This window comes from Vigna radiata, chromosome 11, assembly GCF_000741045.1.
Source record: "Vigna radiata var. radiata cultivar VC1973A chromosome 11, Vradiata_ver6, whole genome shotgun sequence".
In the NCBI taxonomy this organism is placed as follows: Eukaryota; Viridiplantae; Streptophyta; class Magnoliopsida; order Fabales; family Fabaceae; genus Vigna; species Vigna radiata.
In genome coordinates, this window is record NC_028361.1 from 18,147,365 (window position 1) to 18,167,256 (window position 19,892).

Genomic DNA, 19,892 nt, shown 5'->3' on the forward strand with positions numbered 1-19,892 from the left:
TATTTTCTCCATACACAAATTCCATATAAATATGATTATTTGATTATGTTAAATATATATATGTATGTATGTATATATATATATATATATATATATATATATATATATATATATATATATATATATATATATATATAATCTTTACCCAGGCCTTTTACTCTGATTTACATTATCAGCTTTAAAAATTAGAACATTACATGTAAGAATAATTATATAATTATGCTGAATGATTATAGCTAGGTCATGATGGGATGATTGAAGTCAGCCAAAAATATATAGATGAAGCGATGAAGGATACTACTTGAAAAAATCAGAGACATCCGTCCTAGATCTAACCATTACAGTGGATGTAGACAAACCATTCTTTTTGTCAGAAATCGTTAGGCTGTCAACTTTCTTACTTCGTTTTTGTTCTTTATCCGAAACACTTGAGCTTCCAAATATCTGCACTGTTAAGCTTCCCCCTACAAAATATTGAATATAAAATTTAAAACAAAAAAACAAAAACAAAAACAAAATGTAGGCTCGCATATCAGGAATTATCACCTTGTGACCACAATGTTGCTGCAATAGCATTACAAACTATGTTATCAAAATTCCTGTTGTAAGTATCATGTACAAGGGTTGGAGTACACCAAGTACTCCATTTATATACATACATACGTACATACATATATATATATATATATATATATACATATATATATATATATATATATACATATATATATATATATGTATATGTATATATATATATATATATATATATATATATATGTATATAGTCTTCTTTAATGATAAAAAAAAAGAATGTTATAATGGTTGGATTCTGCTGGATTGTATGATCCAACTCGTTTATTAAATGAAAAAAAAATCTAGTCTGATAAATGCTTGGCCCAAAGAGAATAAGAAAGAGACAAAATTAGGGTTGTCTTCTCTGATGTTCCTCTCCTCTCGTAGTTTGCTCACTCAAATTGTACTTCCTCTTGTCCATTGACCTTTTGCAAGATGATTTCATAGATAAAACACATGCTTTCAAGAATCCTTACAATGCTCGGGTATTATGGTTTTCTTATATATATCCTTTGAGTTTGATACACCTATTACTATCCTTAAAGCTTACTACTGTCTTTTTCTGCCAACCTATGGTGATTTTGCCATAGATTTCCAACCACTCTACACCCGACATTATGTTATGCGTTCCGAATCCAAGACATAAGCTTTTGATTACAAAAGTATACTGCCAAACTATTACCTCCAAGGCTCCAGAGAGGTCACTAGATGAGCATCAGCTACCATTTCCCAATCATATTCCAAATTATTTTGTTTTGGTCACATCCAATCCCAGGGAATCAGCAACCTCATTGGTGCCTCATAATTTTGAAGACTCACCTCAACAACAGATAGGCAAGGCTCTAAAATAACCAAACATTGTGCAGTAAATGTCTCGCAAACTTTCACTGTTGATGAGAACTTACAAATAGTATTAATTTTGTAAGGAAAGAAAATATAAGTATGGCCTAAGACCCAAGTCAAAGAGCCCTCCCTCAAACTTCCAATATCGAAACAAAATTTTCTACACCTCTCTCTCTCTCTCTCTCTCTCTCTCTCTCTCTCTCTCTCTCTCTCTAACTACTTTCTATTTTGTATCTAATTCTCTACTTTCAGTTTTGTAAATACTTTCTCTCATGGACTTCCCTTCCTAATTTCCTCCCTTTCATTGATCGTCGCTGATTGTATCATATGCTATACACAAAATCTATAAAGTATTAACTCTAACAAGAAAACAACACTGACACATACACTATAACAATTAATGACTTCAATATAGGACATGGTAACACCATTGACATATTTATATAATCAACATCACAAAATGGTTATTAAGAACTAGGATTAATAGAATTCTCACTTAAAAATAGATTTGCTAAGTTCACAATTTTCCTAATAGTTCAAATAACTAGTTAAGTCTTCCTACAAAAACAAACCTCAAAAAATTATGACCCCTACAATATTTTAAATATAAGTTGTCTTCTTTAATTTCTTTATCTTTTTGTTATAGCACTGTCTTGAAGTGTTTAACCAAGACTAAGCGTCTGTTCACTCTCTTGTGCCCAAACTGTGTCGAAGTGTATAATCTCAAAAAATAATTTGACACATGTCAAAAGCATGTCTGACAAATGTCATGCCAAAGTGTCAAACACAATGACACACAATTCTACAGAGGTCACGGTGTTTAATAGCTATTAGTGCATTCCATTATGTCAAACCTTAGACTCACTAAAATATATGGTCAACCAGGTAGTCATACCTTAAGAGAATCAGAAAATAGTGAATAATACAACTCGGACATTCAAGTCATTACCATACCTAGCACAAGGGCAGCACCAACCCATCCTGTGAGACCCCACCTTTCACCAAGAAGAAACCATGCAAAACCAGCACCCCAAACTGGCTCCAGACCATAAATTATAGCTGTTTCTGTAGCTGATACATCACACATTGCAGACAACTGCAATTGAATCTAAGAAATCTATATCAGAAAAATGAATCATCTCAAAGAAAAACATAGTTATAAGGAAACATAGAAAAAGAATTGGCGGCTGGGTGATAAACAAAAGATATATATATTGGAAAAAGAATTACGGGGACAATGATGCCAAAGACACAGAACGGAGGATAAGAAGAATCTCATACAATATTTGAAGCTAGAAAACAAAGGGAAAAATAGTGATAAGACAATAGTAATAACATTAAAAAACTTATGTCGTATTAATGCTCAAAGATATTCATAATAAGGATTAACTATATTTTAATATTTCAAATTATGTGAGCAATTTTATAAAATATATACAATACTAAAATACTTCCAAAAATTCATGGGGTGAATTTCCCTCAAGAGACTCAACATGGATCCGTCATTGCATGGCAATCAATCCCAAATAAAGTAGCCAACCCCGAAGTTGTAGTAGTAAAGTTGGATGATCACAAAAGTGAAGTTGAGATGCTTTCTCAAAAAAAAAAAAAAAAAAAAAAAAGATTCCTGAAACAAGGAGAAACGGAAACCAATCCTAATTTCAAAATCAGACATCCATTTGAGATCACGAAGACAGAATAATTCTTAAAAAAGGAAAACTTATGGATGTTTGGTTTGGCTTTTTCTTTTGTTCACTTTAAGTACGTGTTTCTAATAAGTAGCCAAGCATTTGGGGAACCCACCCCTTAAAGCTAGCTATTAAGGGAGAAGGAACCTAACACTTAATACTCCACTGAACATCCCACACTTACTCGAAGTGAGACTTGGGCACCCCATAATATCCAAGTTCCTATCATAGTACTTTCTGAGACATGATACCAATTAATAAGACCAACGTGGGGCTTGGGCACCCCATAATACTCATGTTCCTTTTAGTTTCCTTTAATAATTAAAAAAAAAAAAAAAAAAAAAAAAAAAAAAAAAAAAAAAAAACTGTTACTTGTTTATTATTCTTGTTTCTGAAAGCAAATACTCCACTGAACATCCCACACCTGCTCGAAGTGAGACTTGTGCACCCCAATAATATCCAAGTTCCTATCATAGTACTTTCTGAGACATGATATCAATTAATAAGACCAACGTGGAGCTTGGGCACCCCATAATACTCATGTTCCTTTTAGTTTCCTTTAATAATTACAAAAAAAAATGTTACTTGTTTATTATTCTTGTTTCTGAAAGCAAATAATGAAATGGAGAAAAGAAGTATTTTCATTGTTAAAAATGAAAAAAAAATAATAATAATAAACACCTCTAAGACTTGTTTATTATTCTTGTTTCTAAAATCAAATAATGAAATGGAGAAAAGAAGTATTTTCATTGTTAAAAATGAAAAAGTAATAATAATAATAATAATAATAATAATAATAATAATAATAATAATAATAATAAACACCCACTAAGGGAGGCAAGAATGATGACTTTACCTCAACCCACAAGCATAAACCAGTTGAAAATATTCCTGTATAAATTGCTGGTATCCATGGAAAACCAGTCATCCAGTCTCTAAGCATTTTCCACGTCCAAGATGATGGTAAGGGATGCTGGAAACCATTAATGTAACCTCCAAGAAGATACCATATTGCAGAAAACAAAACAACAACGCAAATCTGCATTTAAAACTTTGAAAGGTTAACCGGAAGGGTATCCCTTTGAAATACACATAAACATAAACAGGAAAGAAAAAAGTGACATTGCATGGACAAGTAACTAACTAACCTCATATCCAAGGAGGGGCAGAAACTTCTCCTTATTTATTTTTCTTGACAAATGTTCAGTTCTTAACATATGAATGCCAAAAGACACAGCACTTAAAAAGTTCAAAAGATCTCCAACCTGTATTCACAGCATTCAGGTAATATTTATCCATAGTCCTTAGCCATATATACTAAAATGATAGGTTCTGAATTAAAAATTAAAAATAGAGGGTAAGAACTTAGCAAGCTACCGGAGTTATTAACTGGAATGTACAAAAATAGGAAAGCAAAAAACATCAGGTAAGCCAAATACCACCCATGCCCTACGGCTTCATCCACGCTAGTCAATCCACATGATGTGCCCCACCTATACCATTCCCTTCATATCAAGGTTGTGTTCCACGATTCAAACACCCACTCAAAGAACTTTTACCTGCTAGGTATCCATTACCTTAGAGCCATTTTTTCTTGCACAACATTCTGGTACTCTATACTTCCATTCTCATTACCCAATATATCCCTATTTCTAGTCTCCTTTCAACTCACATGCAACAGAGAATAATGACTTAAAGACTTATTGTATCATAAACCTCACTGAAAACAGAATAAAAGATGAAGGAAAAAATGAAAATGAAGATCACTCTTACACGTGGAGATGAACCACTGGATTCCAGCATTCCAACTCCTACAATCGACATCAGGGCTCCAAACCAGGTTCTGGTTGGAACTGCTGCTCCAAGAAGACCATCAAGTAACGGAACTACAATAACCTGTTATTTCACCCTCATATTCATGAAGAACTTGTTTAAAATACACTCATGAAGGAAAGGTCACTCACACAATAAATAAAATTCAACTATCTCACAGTGAACATAGATAAAAATGATGCACGACCAGCATCAGAGGTTTGTAGTCCAAGTGCCTGCATAAGATATCCCAGACTGACCCAGATACCCAATTCTATGCCAGAATTTCTGGTAAAAGAATCTCTCCATCCTCGCACTACAAATGGGATAAAAGGAATGGCAGAAAGAGCAAAGCGCACAAATGTGAAAGCTGCTGGATTCATAATTGCCTGAACCTCTTTGACAACTGGAATGTTACTTGCTAAAAATAAATTGACAAGGAAATAGTAAGATCACAAGATGTACAAAAGCACCTAGATCATTTCAAAAATTACATGTTTCTACACTCAAAATATCTATTAATAGCAATTTACCCCAAAGCAATAAATGTAATTGCAAATATACAGGTATGCATGATATACTATACATGGGACAAAATAGAATTTCTTGAAAACTAATGCTTTACTTAGCAGTCGAGGCCATGTTTTGGTCTATGATAATAAATCTGTTAAAGAGAGACAAAAAGGGATACAAGAAATGCTGAAACCCTGAAATAAAAACTACACAGCATAACTCATTTTGTATAGGCTAATTGTAAATAGAAATAATTGTAGGAATACAAGATATAATATGTTTATAAATCATATTATAATAAGATATCCCTATAATTACAAAAATCCTAATTAAAGAAGAAAACAAATCATAAAATGAAATATTAAATCCTGTGAGATCATTATGAATACTCTAAAATTTGATAACACATGATCGTACATTTCCAATATTTCTAACAAAATCAAAAGGTAAAACAATGCAATTAGTTGCTTAGCATGTAATTTTCCTGTTTTACCTGAAGTTTCAGCTGATACTGCCATAAATTTTCTTGTAGAGATTTATAGATAATGGATAGGCAATATATTGTTGAAACAGAGTTCAGTTATACATAATTAAAGCTTCCCAAAAGTCATACAAAATACAGTCGCAAAAACATGTAAAGCAAGATACAGAAGATAGTGGATTTGACCGTTTGAAAGTTTAAAATGGAGGAAAGCTGTGGGTCTTCGAATTTTTCTTCAAAAAACAGTTTTTCTTGCTGCTGAATGGTAGAAATGAGCATGTGATCCCACCCATCCCAACAAATCGAGTGCCATCCTGTAATTGGATTGTTTGGGGACTCAGAAATGTAAAATTGTCTGATCTTAGTATCTAACTAGTAAGATCATGATTTTTACAACCATGGGCAGAGGTGCAAAGAGGGAAGGTGGTTCTATACTCCATATTTTCCCGCTATTAAGCTAATACATCCACGACAATAAAATAGCCACAAAGTTTTCTGCTATTCGTAAGTTTGCCAAATCCTAATCAAATAAAAAGACGGAACAAGGCAGAAAATATATGAAATATGGAAACCACACCTAAGAGATCATTTAATTTAATATATTTTAAATTAAAATATTGTCAGATACAATGATCTCAAGATATTTTCTAGATATAGTAACCCAATGCTTGTAGTTTGAAACATATAACACGCTCAACTCAAAAAGTACTAAAATCATTAGACTCATTTAGTATTAATTCTCAAAAGTCATAGCTCAAAGAAAATATCGCTCGTCAAACAAACATTTAAGTCTTTATTATACCATACAAAGCATGATAGTTATAAAATGTCATGTATATGTATGCTAAATTGGAAATGTGCATCAGAACTCCCTGAACTTTGGCCTTTTTGCAAACTAAAACCATCAAAATGAGTATGCCAAAAAACAGGGGGGTCTTCCAATAACGGGATGAGCTAGCTATCTTGGCCAGAGTGAATTGAGCAAAACTGTGCCACCTGCTTGACGAGAAATTGACCAAAAATGGGTGGGTTGATGTATCAAAGGGTGCAATGGCTACTAATCCCCCTCCCGCTGTTCTAGCGGCAACTCACCTCCTATTTACAGAGATAGTTAAGAGGAGCATGATAGCCATAGTGGTACATAATTCGGAACTTCCCAATATTATATAACAAAATTTCCTAAAAGCAAATCAAATATACAATTCACAAGGATGTTGAGAAATTCCAATAACTACCAACATTGTTCAGAATCCAACATTGAGTAGAATAAACTACTTTTCGATTCGGGGTTATGAAATTGTGGCTGCACAATTGCCAGTCACAACGTCAAGGTTTAAATAACTCCCAGCAACCACAGTTGAGGATGAAATGACCACATTTGTCCACAATATTATGGACCAAGACAAAATCACAATCTGTTGAGTGTCTACAATACCTATTTATCTATTTATTTATTTATTATCATTTTTTTATGAACCATATTACTAATACGGAATATCTACCAGCTCCACGGAGGGGGAGCCTGGCCAGTCACTTCTCCTCTCCAACCACGTTTATTCATTCACAAAACACAAACTTAGGCATTTAAACAACTGAACCAAATCGTTTGTCATTTAACCTTAGAGCAACATGACCTTTAAATATATGCAATAAAACGTTCAAGCTCATAGCTGATAACACACCCCAGTCTGCACATAGCCATAAGCGTACGCAAATAAAAGCATTAATCACTCAAAGATACAACATCTTCTTCAGCTACAATAAATTTCCTTAGTTAATTTTCGTCAACCTTTTACAAAAACAGAGAGGGATTCGGTAAGAGAAGGAAACAAAGGAAGGTTACCGTAAATAAAAGTGGTGACATTCAGCAAAATGATGTTTCTCAGTTTCCTCGATGGGAACAGAATCCTCCGCCACAGACACCGCTTTCGGAACCCGAACACAGAGTTCCAACTTCGGGTTTGGCTCAAACGGTTCGGGTTTTTATCCGAACGGGTATTCTCATTCTCCGGCGTGGGATCCGAACTCGAGTCTAGAATAACGGGCGTGTTCGATCCGTGACATGTATTGGATGTAACTGACGAAGAAGAGTGGCGCGGGCTCTGGCCGTGCAGAGAGAATGAGGTGGAACGGTGCCGTTTGGCGCGGGAAGGATAGAGAAATGAGCAATTGTGCGGAGAAGGGGTTCTAGAAGGGTCGACGAAGAAGGGCACGGTTCTACAGTTTGAGTGCAAAGCCATGGTTGGCTCTGGTGCTGGTGACGAACAGGAGTGACAATAAAAAATATGTACACCTTCTAAGAGTGTCCTGAGATCGTGATGTCACCGTCAATCATCAATTTTTCGCACCAAAAAAAGCATTATATTCAGATATTTATATACTTTTTTTTCTCAAATTTTAAAAATAAACTATATAGTCTGGTATTTGGTCGGTAAGGTTGTTTCTTCTTGCATTTCTAAAAGTTCTTTTTTTATATCCAATCGACAAATTTGTCCCTCACTAAATAAGGAAGGGAAAAAAAAATTGGTAAGTGGTAATTACTATTTATCCAATTTTATGAAGTTTCATATAATTCTTATCTTCGTCTTGCATCCCTTTGGGAAGTTTCTCCTTCACATTTATCGTGTTCATGTTCTCGGCTTGTTTCCATTCCTTCGTCTAGCTTCTTGTGGTTTGCAGTGCTAGTCTCCTCCTATTATTCGTTGATGGTTCGTGTTTTTCTTTCTCAATATGGTGATGGTCGCCATACTCTTCTAAACCGAGGGACTATTATACAAGGTTACAACTAAAGATATAAATTTTCTTTACAAAATTTATCAGAACAATTACTTATTAGAGACATTATGTTTGACAAGTTAGCTAAGGATCGATTATCATTATTGTTTTATGGGTTAAATATGTTTTTAGTCCTTTAACTTTTAGTCAAAATTGAAATTAGTTCTTTTTTGATACTTTGGACTAATTTAGTTCCTTATCTTTAAAACTGCATGAATTTAGTCTTTTTAACCAAAATGTGTTAATTTTATTTGAGGTTTCAAATGTATTTTTCAATTAACATTGAAGAAAATATATGCTAAACAATGTAAACAACTCAAATGCTATCATGAAATACGTTTAAAATGTCACATAAACTTAGCAAAATTTGGTTAAAAGGACTAAATCCACATATTTCTAAAGTTGAGGGACTAAATTGGACTAAAGTTTTGAAGAGGGACTAATTTCAATTTTTACTGAAAATTAAGGGACCAAAGTCATATTTAACCCTTGTTTTATTAAAGTTCTTTACACGCCTTCAATGTTATAAAAAGACTAAAGGATTGGTGTATTGAATATGACTAAGTATCATTCGGCCTTATCAACATTGATTTCATCCTAAGACAATTTAGGATAGAATACACCTTAAGTGTTGTGCTATTTACTAAGACTGGGTGTCACCAACTAGAGTTATGTCTTGTCTATCAACATTATGTGTTGCTTACCAGAATGGTTGCGAACTAAGTTGTCTAGTCGACTACATATTGTGGTCTATGTGACTACTTAACGGTTTGTCAGACTACCTGTTGACATGTACCCCGACCTACCTACCTATTGATCCATCTAACTACCTTTTAGATTACCAAAGCTAATGGCATACTATTAACACTTCATTCTTCTCTCTTTTTCTTTCTTAAAAGTTCTTTCTTAGTCTCTTTTAGGTTTTAAATAATTAAAAATAGATTAGATTTTTGTTAAAGTGTGAAAATATTTTTTTTTTTATAAAAGTATCGTTAATTTTGTGTTTTTAGATACTTACACTAGTGCAAAGTTGGAATTGTAATTCGACGTAAAATGATATAAAACATCGAATGCCCCAACATTAGAGGTCAAAAGGTTAGTGAATTCAATAAAAATTTGAGCGGAAGATTGAAAATTAACTCACTTTATCTTAGCGAGCGAGACTCTCTTCTTTACTCAAACTTTTCTCAAATGATGTTTGATGACCATCACGTGTAATCTTTTTTTATTTGAAATGCATGTTAATTAACTACTTTAGGTATGATTTTCGTTTATTTTGACCGATTATTTTTGTGTTCTTGTCCGCGCATTCTGGTTTCTCTCCACTGGTGGCAACACTTTATTTCGACGAACCCACCTTTTGAAGGTTAGTTTTTATTTTCATTTTGAAGAACTTATTGGTTGATGAACTTGTTTGCTGTCTTTTTTGTTGAACTTGTTTGTTGTTATTGTTTGGTTGAACTTGTTTATTGTTTGATTGAACTTGTTTATTATTTGTTATTGTTGTTTGTTGTTGATACTATATTACTAATTCATAGTTCATGATTTATAAAATACCAAAAAACTGAAATTTGTTGTTTTTCTGTTTTTTTAGGTCTCGTAGAGTGTAAAAAAGGATCACAATTAATTAAAAAAATAAAAAAAATTGATTAACATCAAAATTAGACGTCAATTTATGACGTCGTTCTCAAATTTGAGGTGAAAGGCCCAAAATATTCGACATTATACATTGTTTTTGTAGTAGTTTTAAAATTTCTTAAGATAATTTGTCTCTTTCATCCAATGACTATACATTTTTTTATTTTTATGGAAATACAGGAAAAAACTCTATGGAAAAATGGTGGTTCAATTCTCGGTTACTTAATAGGAAGTTCGAATACAGGTGTGAATTAAGTAAATCAATGGAGAGTCTCGGTCCTATTGAGAATACCAGTCTAAGCGAAGAATCCAAAATTTTAACTGATATAGATAAAAAAATTCAGAGGTGGAATGATCGTAATAATTCTAGTTATAATTATTTTGATTATTTAGTAGGTGCTGATAACATACAGTATTTCCTATCCGATAAAACGTTTTTAATTAGGGATAATAAGAGGAACAATTATTCCATATATTTAGATATTGCTCTTATAGAAAAATTAAAATAGAAAAATACATTTATTTTCTTTTCGCTTAAATAGGTCTTTAAATGTGCATATTTGAATTTTAACCCTTTTGTTAACTTTTTAAAAATTTCAAAATGGCCCCTAGTTAATAAGAGCTGACTTGGCCTAAAAAGGTTTTACCTAGCTTATGATCAATATTGTAGATCTATCTCACCTTACTACGTATTCTTTTAAGGACTTCGAAAGGTTCATCACTCTTTGGTTAGTGTTTGAACTTCCTTTGAAAGGGAATTTGTTTTTCATTAAGTGAAACCAAACTGAATGCCTAAGCTCAAGGATGACATCATTTATTTCCTTATTGACATGTTTAGCATATCAACCAACCTTCTTAGGCTTTGACTTTAGTGTGAAAATCTTTTATAAATTATTTTTTTAAAACCATTATTTCATAATATAGAGTAAAAGTTTGGAAGAGATATAAGGTCAAAAGGTGTTAATGGATTGAATCCATATACAATTAAAAAATAGGGATGGAAACTTATGTAAGGTGAAAAGGTGTTAATGGATTGAACCCATATACAATCTCAAAATGGGAATGGAAACTTATGGTGCTATCTATGCTATTATATGTAAAATCAATATGAGGCAAAAATTCTTCCTACTATCTTAAGTTTCAAAAATTTATGCACCTTAATATGTTAGAAAGTGTTTTATTCATTATTTTTGTTTGATCATCAATTTGAGAATGACCTATAGTAGAAAATATAAGTTTACTTTCTTTCCCTAATATCTTCCAAAAGTAACTTAAAAACTTTGAATCTCTATATACTACACTTTTAGGAAGCCATGAAATCTTACCTTGTAGTATGCATAACACAATATAGTATGCATATTATCCACCTTGTGGCACAAAATGAAATAGGTTATTCTTGAAAATTTATCCACAAACATAATGATTGATTCTTATCCCTCTCTTGGCCTTGGAAAGTCATGTATAAAGTTCATAATATCCATCCAAGGTAGATTAAGGATACAAAAAGGTGTATAAAGTCCATTGTATGGAACTTTAGACTTAGCCTTTTTTAAAATATAGTGCATTATCTATAAAAGAAATTAAACATGTTTCCCATACATAGTCAAAAGAATACTTCAATGATATTTTAAGCCCAAAAATTTTCCATCAAGCTTCCTCATGTGTTGGTTAGTTAGAAACAACCTTAATTGTATATATTGATTACTTTTCTTTTTATAGGTGGATAATGACATAAAATTGGGCAAAAATCTTTCAAAACATAAATAGATCTATTAGTGAATCACCACAATTTGATTAACCAATCATAAAAAGTTGTAATTAACATAATTAAGTACAATTTTACTTAACACATGCAACTTCACCTAAATGAATCAGTTCTTAGAATAATAACTAATTTAATAACCAATTATCATGTTTAAAGCTACCTTACTTAACCCTTCCATATCACAAAAGTTTTCTATTTTCCTCTTAGACATTCACGAATGTGATGGAAATTTGAAAGTAAAATTTTTTAATCTGTCACATAATTAATCATACAATAATTCTCATAAATTTTACTTCTAAATCCATGTTCACTTATTTCTAAATCCACTCAAATAAACAGCAAAAATTATTTTCAAATCCGTTCAATCACTCTTTCTTAAATCCCTTCAAGTGAACAAAGTATAAGTGATGAAGTTGACTTGTGATAATGTGTGTCAAACTTTGCTATCAATATGTTAAAACAATTTATGGAGTACTTAGTTGGTTGTGTGGACTAATTTATTGTAGCGTAAAAAACTCATTGAAAGATATAAAGGATTATTTGTGGGTTGCACAAGTGTTCATTCCAATCAATAGTTTTGCTGTAAATATTAAGAGTGAGACTCTTCAAGTTTGATGGGGAGACATTTTCTATCTTATATACATATTTCTTTCTTAAATTTTCAAAACTTCTTTCAACAATAAAATAAAACTATATCAAAATTTAAAGGAGAAAACATAATTGATTTTAACGGATTTAAAATCTAAACTAATTTACAAATATAATTGATTGAAAGACATATTAATATACATTGTGATAATTATAAAATTTTTCATACTTTGGTGATAACATGTATTTATAAATTTTTTAAACCATAAATAAAGAAATATATCAAACAAATTATGTTACTTGAAAGATAATCTATTATTAAATTTTAATATGTTATATAATAATTATTTTATCATATATCTTATATATATATATTAGATAATAAATATTATTATAATATCTTAAAAGTATAATATAATATGATAATACATTATTATATTATAAAATATTATCTGTAAATATGTTAAAAACATTTCATAATATCTTAAAAACAATAAAATATGATAATATGATAATAGGTTATTATATTATAAGATATTCACTAACAAGATATCTGTATTGAAAAAGTTTCTTTAACAACTTCTTTTAACAATTTCTTTTTACAACTTTTTGATAACGCATTGTGATTGGTTTGTTTTAAATATTATTTTTAAGATAAATTCAAACGACCAATAAAATAGTAACACGTATTCTGTTGTGTTGTTAAAAAAAGTTGTTAAAATATCGGGGCCCGTTATTTTACGTGTCAGTACACCAATTTTAATTATATACTTACACTTGAAAGAAAAAAAAAAGAATTTTTTTAATAACTATCTTTTGATATTTTTTTGACAACGCATACGTGATAACTTGTGATTGGTCTATTTTAAATATTTTTTAAAATATAAATTCAAACAGACCAATAAAATAATAATACTTATAAAAAATTATTAAAAAAATTTGTTAAAATATATCATGATAGAAAAAAAAACACTATTTTTACAATAGAATCAAATTGCCAAATGCAAATGCCATGTCATATTGCAAACCTAATAATTTGACTTGTTAGAGTCAGAAGAAAGAGAACAGTCTTGCAACAGAGAAGGACGAATACTCACTTATCAAAATAGAGTACAAAATTGGAAGACAAAGATAATAATAGCTGTTGAATGGGTATATTTGGGTTTTCCAGTGCGAAATTGGAAAAGAAAGCGAATATGCGTGGAGGGAAATAGGAAGATTCTTGCGTAAGCAGCATCTTCCTCTCTCTTATTCTATTCCCTTATTTATATTTTTGTTTTTTATATCTGAAAATTCAAAATACCCATCAACTGAAAAATCAATCACCACCATCACCTCCTTCTCCTTTATAAATACAATACGCGCTTCTGCATTGCTACCTATTCACTCTCAGGTTCTCTCTCTCTCTCTTTCCCTTACTCACTCACACACATTATTGTAAACTTTTGTTTTCTTCTTTGTGCTTCTTAGTTGAAGTCGAATCATGGTTTAACTGCTATTGGAGTTTAATTCAATGGAAACATGATATAGTAATTAGGACGGTTATACTGTTGTTTCTTCTTTAGGAACGATGCTGAGAAACATTGTAGAGTAATTGGGCAGGTTATGTTGTTGTTGCGTTGAGACTGGCGATGGAACGCAGTTTTTCGTAGTTAATTCGAGAATTAAGGAATATGGATGGGGATTAGCTTTATAAGAATTCAATTGAGTACATAAAACGTAGAAATACCTAGTAAAGTTTTAGATTATCTCTGAATTAATGGTTTGTTTCCCTATAATTAGGATTGAGAGTGTATGTATAGGTATGTAAATAGGAGTATGATTTTGAGTTTGACTTCGGTGCATTGATGATGTAAATAATTTGTACGAATCAACTAGCATATGTTGCCGAATGGGTTGATCTTGGATTGGTTCTGTCTTTTATAACACTAGCTCAATAGTTTACCTTGTTGAATCAAGTGGATACAAATTGCAAAGGATGATAGTCTTGTTTTTCTTTTCTACCTGAATTCAGTGCAACAGTGAAAGAGGGATTTTGTCATATCTTTTTGAATTGTGTTCTTCCATCGGAGGAATTGTGTTATATCTTAATGCATTGGATTTTTTCGTAAGAGGAATTTTGTCACCAACGGCTACCTGTGTATTCACCTTTCTTGTTCTGTTCACCAATGAATTAAAAGTACTCGCGTGCCTATGATACATAGCTACTAGGAGATTATATTTAGGTTGTTTTAATTGTGAAAATCTGAAGAGAGATGATGATCACGTTTCAGCTATCTGAAGTGCTGAATTGGAAATTCTTTCGAAATTTGGGATATTTGTCTCATGATATTCTCTCTCTCTCTATATATATATATAGAGAGAGATCTCTCTCTCTCTCTATATATATATATAGAGAGAGAGAGAGGTTCAGGCGGAACAACTTTATGTATGACATATCAAAGAAAGTTGAACGAATTCGGGGATATTCATCTCATTTAATTTTGAAGTTTGAAGTCAACTGAATTTTTATCATGCCAAGTAATTACGAATTACAATAAAAAGTGGAAGGTCACCTGAGTCAAATTCTTAGATGTTTTGTTAGTTGTTATATAATCACTGCGATTAGCAGTTCTTCCACTATTTTAATCATTATAAATAGGGGAAGGTCACCTGCGTGTTCTCGGTTCATTTGTTATATAATCACTGCCATTAGTAGTTCTTCATTCTTGTACGCACTGACTCCAACTTTTGTGAAGTAATAACCAAATTCTATTTTTGATGCAGCATTGGCTAGACTCCACTCTCCAACCGATCAGTGCCAGCAACTTCTTGCTGGTACTTAAGTTGACTAAAATCTTCTGTGGGGGAGGACATGACTCAAAACAGCATACTGAATCACAGTAGAGCCCTTGAGGGTGTCCATGGAGTTCAAGTGGCACCTCACTCACCGTTTGATTTGACAGAAACTACTCAAAGTGAGGACTTTCATACTTCAACTGGACGAACGTCAACTACTGAAGCAAATCAGCAGCTGCTAATGCAGTGAGTGAAATATATACTCAGCAGAAATGTCATACAATTTTTACTTGACTATAAATTTTTTATGACATTGCAAAGAATTGAAATTTACAACAACGTGCACACGACTAACCTACTTCTTACATGTACCAGAAGACTGTGGCACCAGAGACCAGCATGCTTAAGACCCATCCATTGTAGTATTAGTTGTCATGGTAATATTGAGAATTATACTTTCCATTTGATGTTTTGTTAATTTGTTTCCCATGAATGATCCAATCTTGTGTAAATAATTGTTATTACTGCATCCCTTTATCAGGTGATCAGAATCTTGCTGAGAGGTTTGCTAATGTGGTTACTTCAATTCCTTTTATAGCTCTTGGAATCCATGCCCCCAGGTAATATATCCCTCCTAGCATCATAAATTATTTTGGCTAGAAAAATAGCTCTTGTAATCTTATAAATAACTGTGTAATGTAGGAAGAATGTCAATTCAAAGTTGTATGCTAATTCACTAATTGGAGTTGGAGTGGCCTCAAGCATGTATCATTCCTCAAGAGGAAGGTTGAGGAAATTTTTGAGATGGGTTGACTACACAATGATAGCCACAACAACTGTGGTAAGTAACATACAGATGAATAAAATTGGCTATTCAATAATGTGAAAAACCCTGACTATATTTGCTATATTCTGTACTAGGAAGCTTTTATCAATATTGTCTAGAACTAATAAGTGGAAATTATACCACCACTACAACGATGGTTAGAAGAACTAAGTTTTTTTCTGCAGTTGAACTGGTCATCAGCACTTCTGCACGTCCACTCAATTTAGAAATGCCTTTTTCCCTAATTTTGTTTCAAATGGAAAATTTCTTGTATATGTTTTTCAATAATTAAAGTGAATGTTCATGCCAACTATTGTGTTTCCAGCATCTGGATTGAGTACGTATATCTAACTTCTTTTGGAGAAAAAGGTATATTATATAGTTGGTGGTTTCTATATATTACTTTTTTATATTTCTTTCATATCAACAATAATGCCGAGTCACTGAATATGCAGAAAGGGATTGTTTGAAATCAGGGCTATTCTATAAAGTAGAGGTTAGATTATCATTACGCTATATTCAGAAATAACCAAGTTTCAATATTTCAACATCTTATAATTTGGGCTTTGGGTTTAACTTAATTCCACATAATTGATTTGTATGGTAAGGATTAATTATATCGATAATATTGCAGTCAATGTGTTATTCCAACACACCCTGTAATGCCTACTTGACATCTGGAACATGGACAAATGTGGGTGGCTCAATTATAACACTCTCTCACACTTATGAATAGACATCTAGAGCATAGACAAATACAAGTATCCAATAATAGATCAAAAATAGGCTTTTATAGTCTTAGAATTTGAACTTTTAAGTCTACCTTAATCCTAAAAACCCAATTTGGAAAGTGAGGAAGCCTTATGAAGATTACATTGATTATTTCTAGTTAATGTCTTGTTGTTTTTCTCATGGTTTTACTATCCTCTGTGCCTTAAAGCTTTTTCTTTTTTGTTTTGTTGCTTAAGTATAGCAACGAAATAAAGAAGGCACATTACTTGTGTATTTGGACATGTTTTCTGTATGTGTAGCATTTTTCTTTATTGTCTAGCATGATATTGTTATATACTTTTCTGTGAGTAAATCAATTTGATATCATATTTGAATATAAAATCCATTCCGCAGTGTTTGTCAATGGCCCTCAGAAATGAGAATCCCAAGTTACTGATGGCAGCATCTGCAATATTTCTTCCTGTTAATCCGATGATGGTTTCAGTTATTCACACAGGGATGATGGAGGTAAGTCTTACAACTATTTATTTATGATGATTTACATTTTATTTGTAAAGCCTGGTTACGAAGTTAACCATTAGGATTCTACAAGAATATTGTATCTCTATTTTTCTTTTAGTTTTCAGATGGATCTTAGGTCTAGCGAACGAAACTGTTGATACTTGTCTAAAGTAATTTTGGTTCCATCTTTGTGCAGCCTTACAATTTTCTCGAGCACTTCAATGCATTCATGCATTCCGAATTTGACTTTCCAAAACCTATTTTGCCGCCCATTCTTAAATCATTTTTGTTCATGGATTGAAAATATTTTTTATTGTATAATCCAGAAATATATTATACAATTAAAAAATGCATCTCGAATTGTGTAATCTAGAAATCCATAACGCATTTTTAGAAATATATTTTGAATGGTATTTTGAATTGTGTAATCTAGAAATCCATAATGCATTTTTAGAAATATATTTCGAATTTTTCAATTCTGAATATATTTTTGAATTACACAATATGAAATATATTTCTGAATTATACAATTCAAAAATTCATTTTCAGATTACATAATATGACAATTTAAACTTTTTCAATACCTTTATGGAACTGCATGAAATAAACTATGGGGTGGAGAAAGAAAGAGTAATGATTGAAGGGGAGGATGGACTGCCATGATGCTCAATTTGTTCAAAAAGAAAAAAGATAAATATGAACCTTCTCTTTTTTATATAAAAGGATTGAAATACGTAGTCTTGTATAATTTACTTATTAACTTGTATATATTAATTTTGGCTAGACCTTTCTCAATTTAAACTTTATCAATGCATCACATGACTTGCACCACAGACTCTATCATTGTTTTAATTTTTTTTTTTCAAATAGTATTCTTAAATATACTCATCAAGTTATCCTGCATGTAGCAATTTAAAAAGTTTATTTTAATTTCTATAATAAAATAAAAATCCTTTTTTTTTTACATAATGAATATCTCCTACTAATACATTATATCTTCGAACACGATTTCATCATTGCTTTGTAATGAATATTCTTTTCCTGTTTATATATTTTTAATTAATTTATTTAAATTTTGCCTAAATATAAAATGGATTTATCTAACTCTGTCTCAAAGACAGTGGTTAAAGAATTGGGTAAAAATAATAATACACAAAAACCTATTATAAGAAATAAGAATGAGAATACATTAACAGCATTGAAAGCATTCATGCAAATGTGTGGAAATGTTGTTACTCTGGCCTTTAAAATGCTTTACAGATTTGTCTATTAATTTGAGGATATGACACAAACAAAGTTATAAATTGCAAAAATAAATTAACGATAAATGTTTTGAGTAAAATAATTAGTATATAAAAGTATATCTAGCTACAATATTTTCTAGTTTGTTTTTTGGGCATCAAAGTCTAATTCATTAATACCTTTTCATTAGCTCTTGTATGTATTGATTGTAGTAACATGATATGATCTTGTAAAAAAATGGATGTAAACATTTTAGAATTAGCTTTTCTAACCATTATTTTTCTAATTCAGGTAGCATTTGCTAAAAGGGCATTGAAGGATCCAGACTTGAGGATGGCTCACACAGTGCATAAGATGTCGTCATTAATTGGTTGTATGCTTTTTGTAGCTGATGATTTATTTCCTAAAACTCCTTACCTTCATGCTGCATGGCATCTTGCTGCTGCTGTTGGAGTTGGCACCTGCAATAAGCTTCTTGAGTAAATGTGCATACTCATTCGAAAGCTGGAAACAATGCATTCTGAATAAGAATAGCATCAGCATAATCTGTCGACTTAATTTGTAAAAACAGTGATTGGGACCATGAGGTAGTCATTGCATCTTATTGTAGTAGGTTCATGATGTAGATGAGTTCAGTGGAAATTAAGTTCCCAATTATTTACCTTATTCAATTTGTAATTTGATGTTCATTAGAAAGGGATTCATGCAGGAAAAACTGGCGTCTATTCTTCTTATTTGATGAGCATGCTGTTATAAAATATCTTGGATTATAGTTTCTACCTGCGCATGAATGTTGAGAAATTGCTTCCATGGAGAATCTTGACTTTTTTTGTTTGAAGTATTTGTTGGATTTTCTGAAATTTGAAACATATAATACGATGATTTTTACGAAGTACAGTAACTCGTTTCCTAATCAATAGTTTAAACGAGAACCTCATCAGATGAAAAATAATAATAAAATAAGGAGCCCAAATATTTAATTTGAAAATCTGACAATGATTTGAAAGTAGCAAAAACCAGAATATTTCCAGAATCTAATTTAAATGCACTAATTGGAAAAAAATATACTTTTACGTAATTTTAACGTGTGTAACTATGATGTCAAAACAACACAATAAATTTAATTTATTATGACAA

At 31.5% G+C, this 19,892-nt stretch overlaps 2 protein-coding genes across 4 annotated transcripts; one reads left to right on the top strand and one right to left on the bottom strand.

Annotated features, from left to right (window-relative positions):
• Positions 1-169: 169 nt before the first annotated feature.
• On the bottom strand, positions 170-8,243 carry LOC106776500. 2 transcript variants are annotated; one of them, XM_014663979.2, is made up of 7 exons: positions 7,754-8,243; positions 5,096-5,337; positions 4,878-5,000; positions 4,253-4,369; positions 3,961-4,143; positions 2,371-2,512; positions 170-464 (listed from the first exon to the last, which is right to left on the bottom strand). In XM_014663979.2, the coding sequence occupies exons 1-7, from the start codon at positions 8,148-8,150 to the stop codon at positions 298-300; spliced, it is 1,371 nt and encodes a 456-aa protein (XP_014519465.1). In that variant the 5' UTR covers positions 8,151-8,243; the 3' UTR covers positions 170-297. The 2 variants fall into 2 exon arrangements, with proteins under 2 accessions (XP_014519465.1, XP_022631298.1); XM_022775577.1 differs by having other exon boundaries at positions 2,371-2,524.
• Positions 8,244-13,928: 5,685 nt separating this feature from the next.
• LOC106777122 lies at positions 13,929-19,532 on the top strand. 2 transcript variants are annotated; one of them, XM_014664648.2, is made up of 7 exons: positions 13,929-14,069; positions 15,443-15,700; positions 15,833-15,891; positions 15,996-16,074; positions 16,157-16,295; positions 17,406-17,519; positions 19,047-19,532. In XM_014664648.2, the coding sequence occupies exons 2-7, from the start codon at positions 15,531-15,533 to the stop codon at positions 19,236-19,238; spliced, it is 753 nt and encodes a 250-aa protein (XP_014520134.1). In that variant the 5' UTR covers positions 13,929-14,069; positions 15,443-15,530; the 3' UTR covers positions 19,239-19,532. The 2 variants fall into 2 exon arrangements, with proteins under 2 accessions (XP_014520134.1, XP_014520133.1); XM_014664647.2 differs by having other exon boundaries at positions 13,942-14,069; positions 15,830-15,891.
• The last annotated feature ends 360 nt before the right edge of the window (positions 19,533-19,892 follow it).

Bases quoted from the DNA above. Each gene is read 5' to 3' on its own strand.
- LOC106776500 (XM_022775577.1), bottom strand. From the start codon at position 8,150: ATGGCTTTGCACTCAAACTGTAGAACCGTGCCCTTCTTCGTCGACCCT. The intron at 5,338-7,753 runs GTAACCTTCCTT...ATTTATTTTTAG, and splicing joins TGTCACCACTTTTATTTACG to CAAGTAACATTCCAGTTGTC. The intron at 2,525-3,960 runs GTAAAGTCATCA...TAGATTTCTTAG, and splicing joins GTTTATGCTTGTGGGTTGAG to ATTCAATTGCAGTTGTCTGC.
- LOC106777122 (XM_014664647.2), top strand. From the start codon at position 15,531: ATGACTCAAAACAGCATACTGAATCACAGTAGAGCCCTTGAGGGTGTC. The intron at 15,701-15,829 runs GTGAGTGAAATA...TACATGTACCAG, and splicing joins AATCAGCAGCTGCTAATGCA to AAGACTGTGGCACCAGAGAC. The intron at 16,296-17,405 runs GTAAGTAACATA...TCCATTCCGCAG, and splicing joins TGATAGCCACAACAACTGTG to TGTTTGTCAATGGCCCTCAG.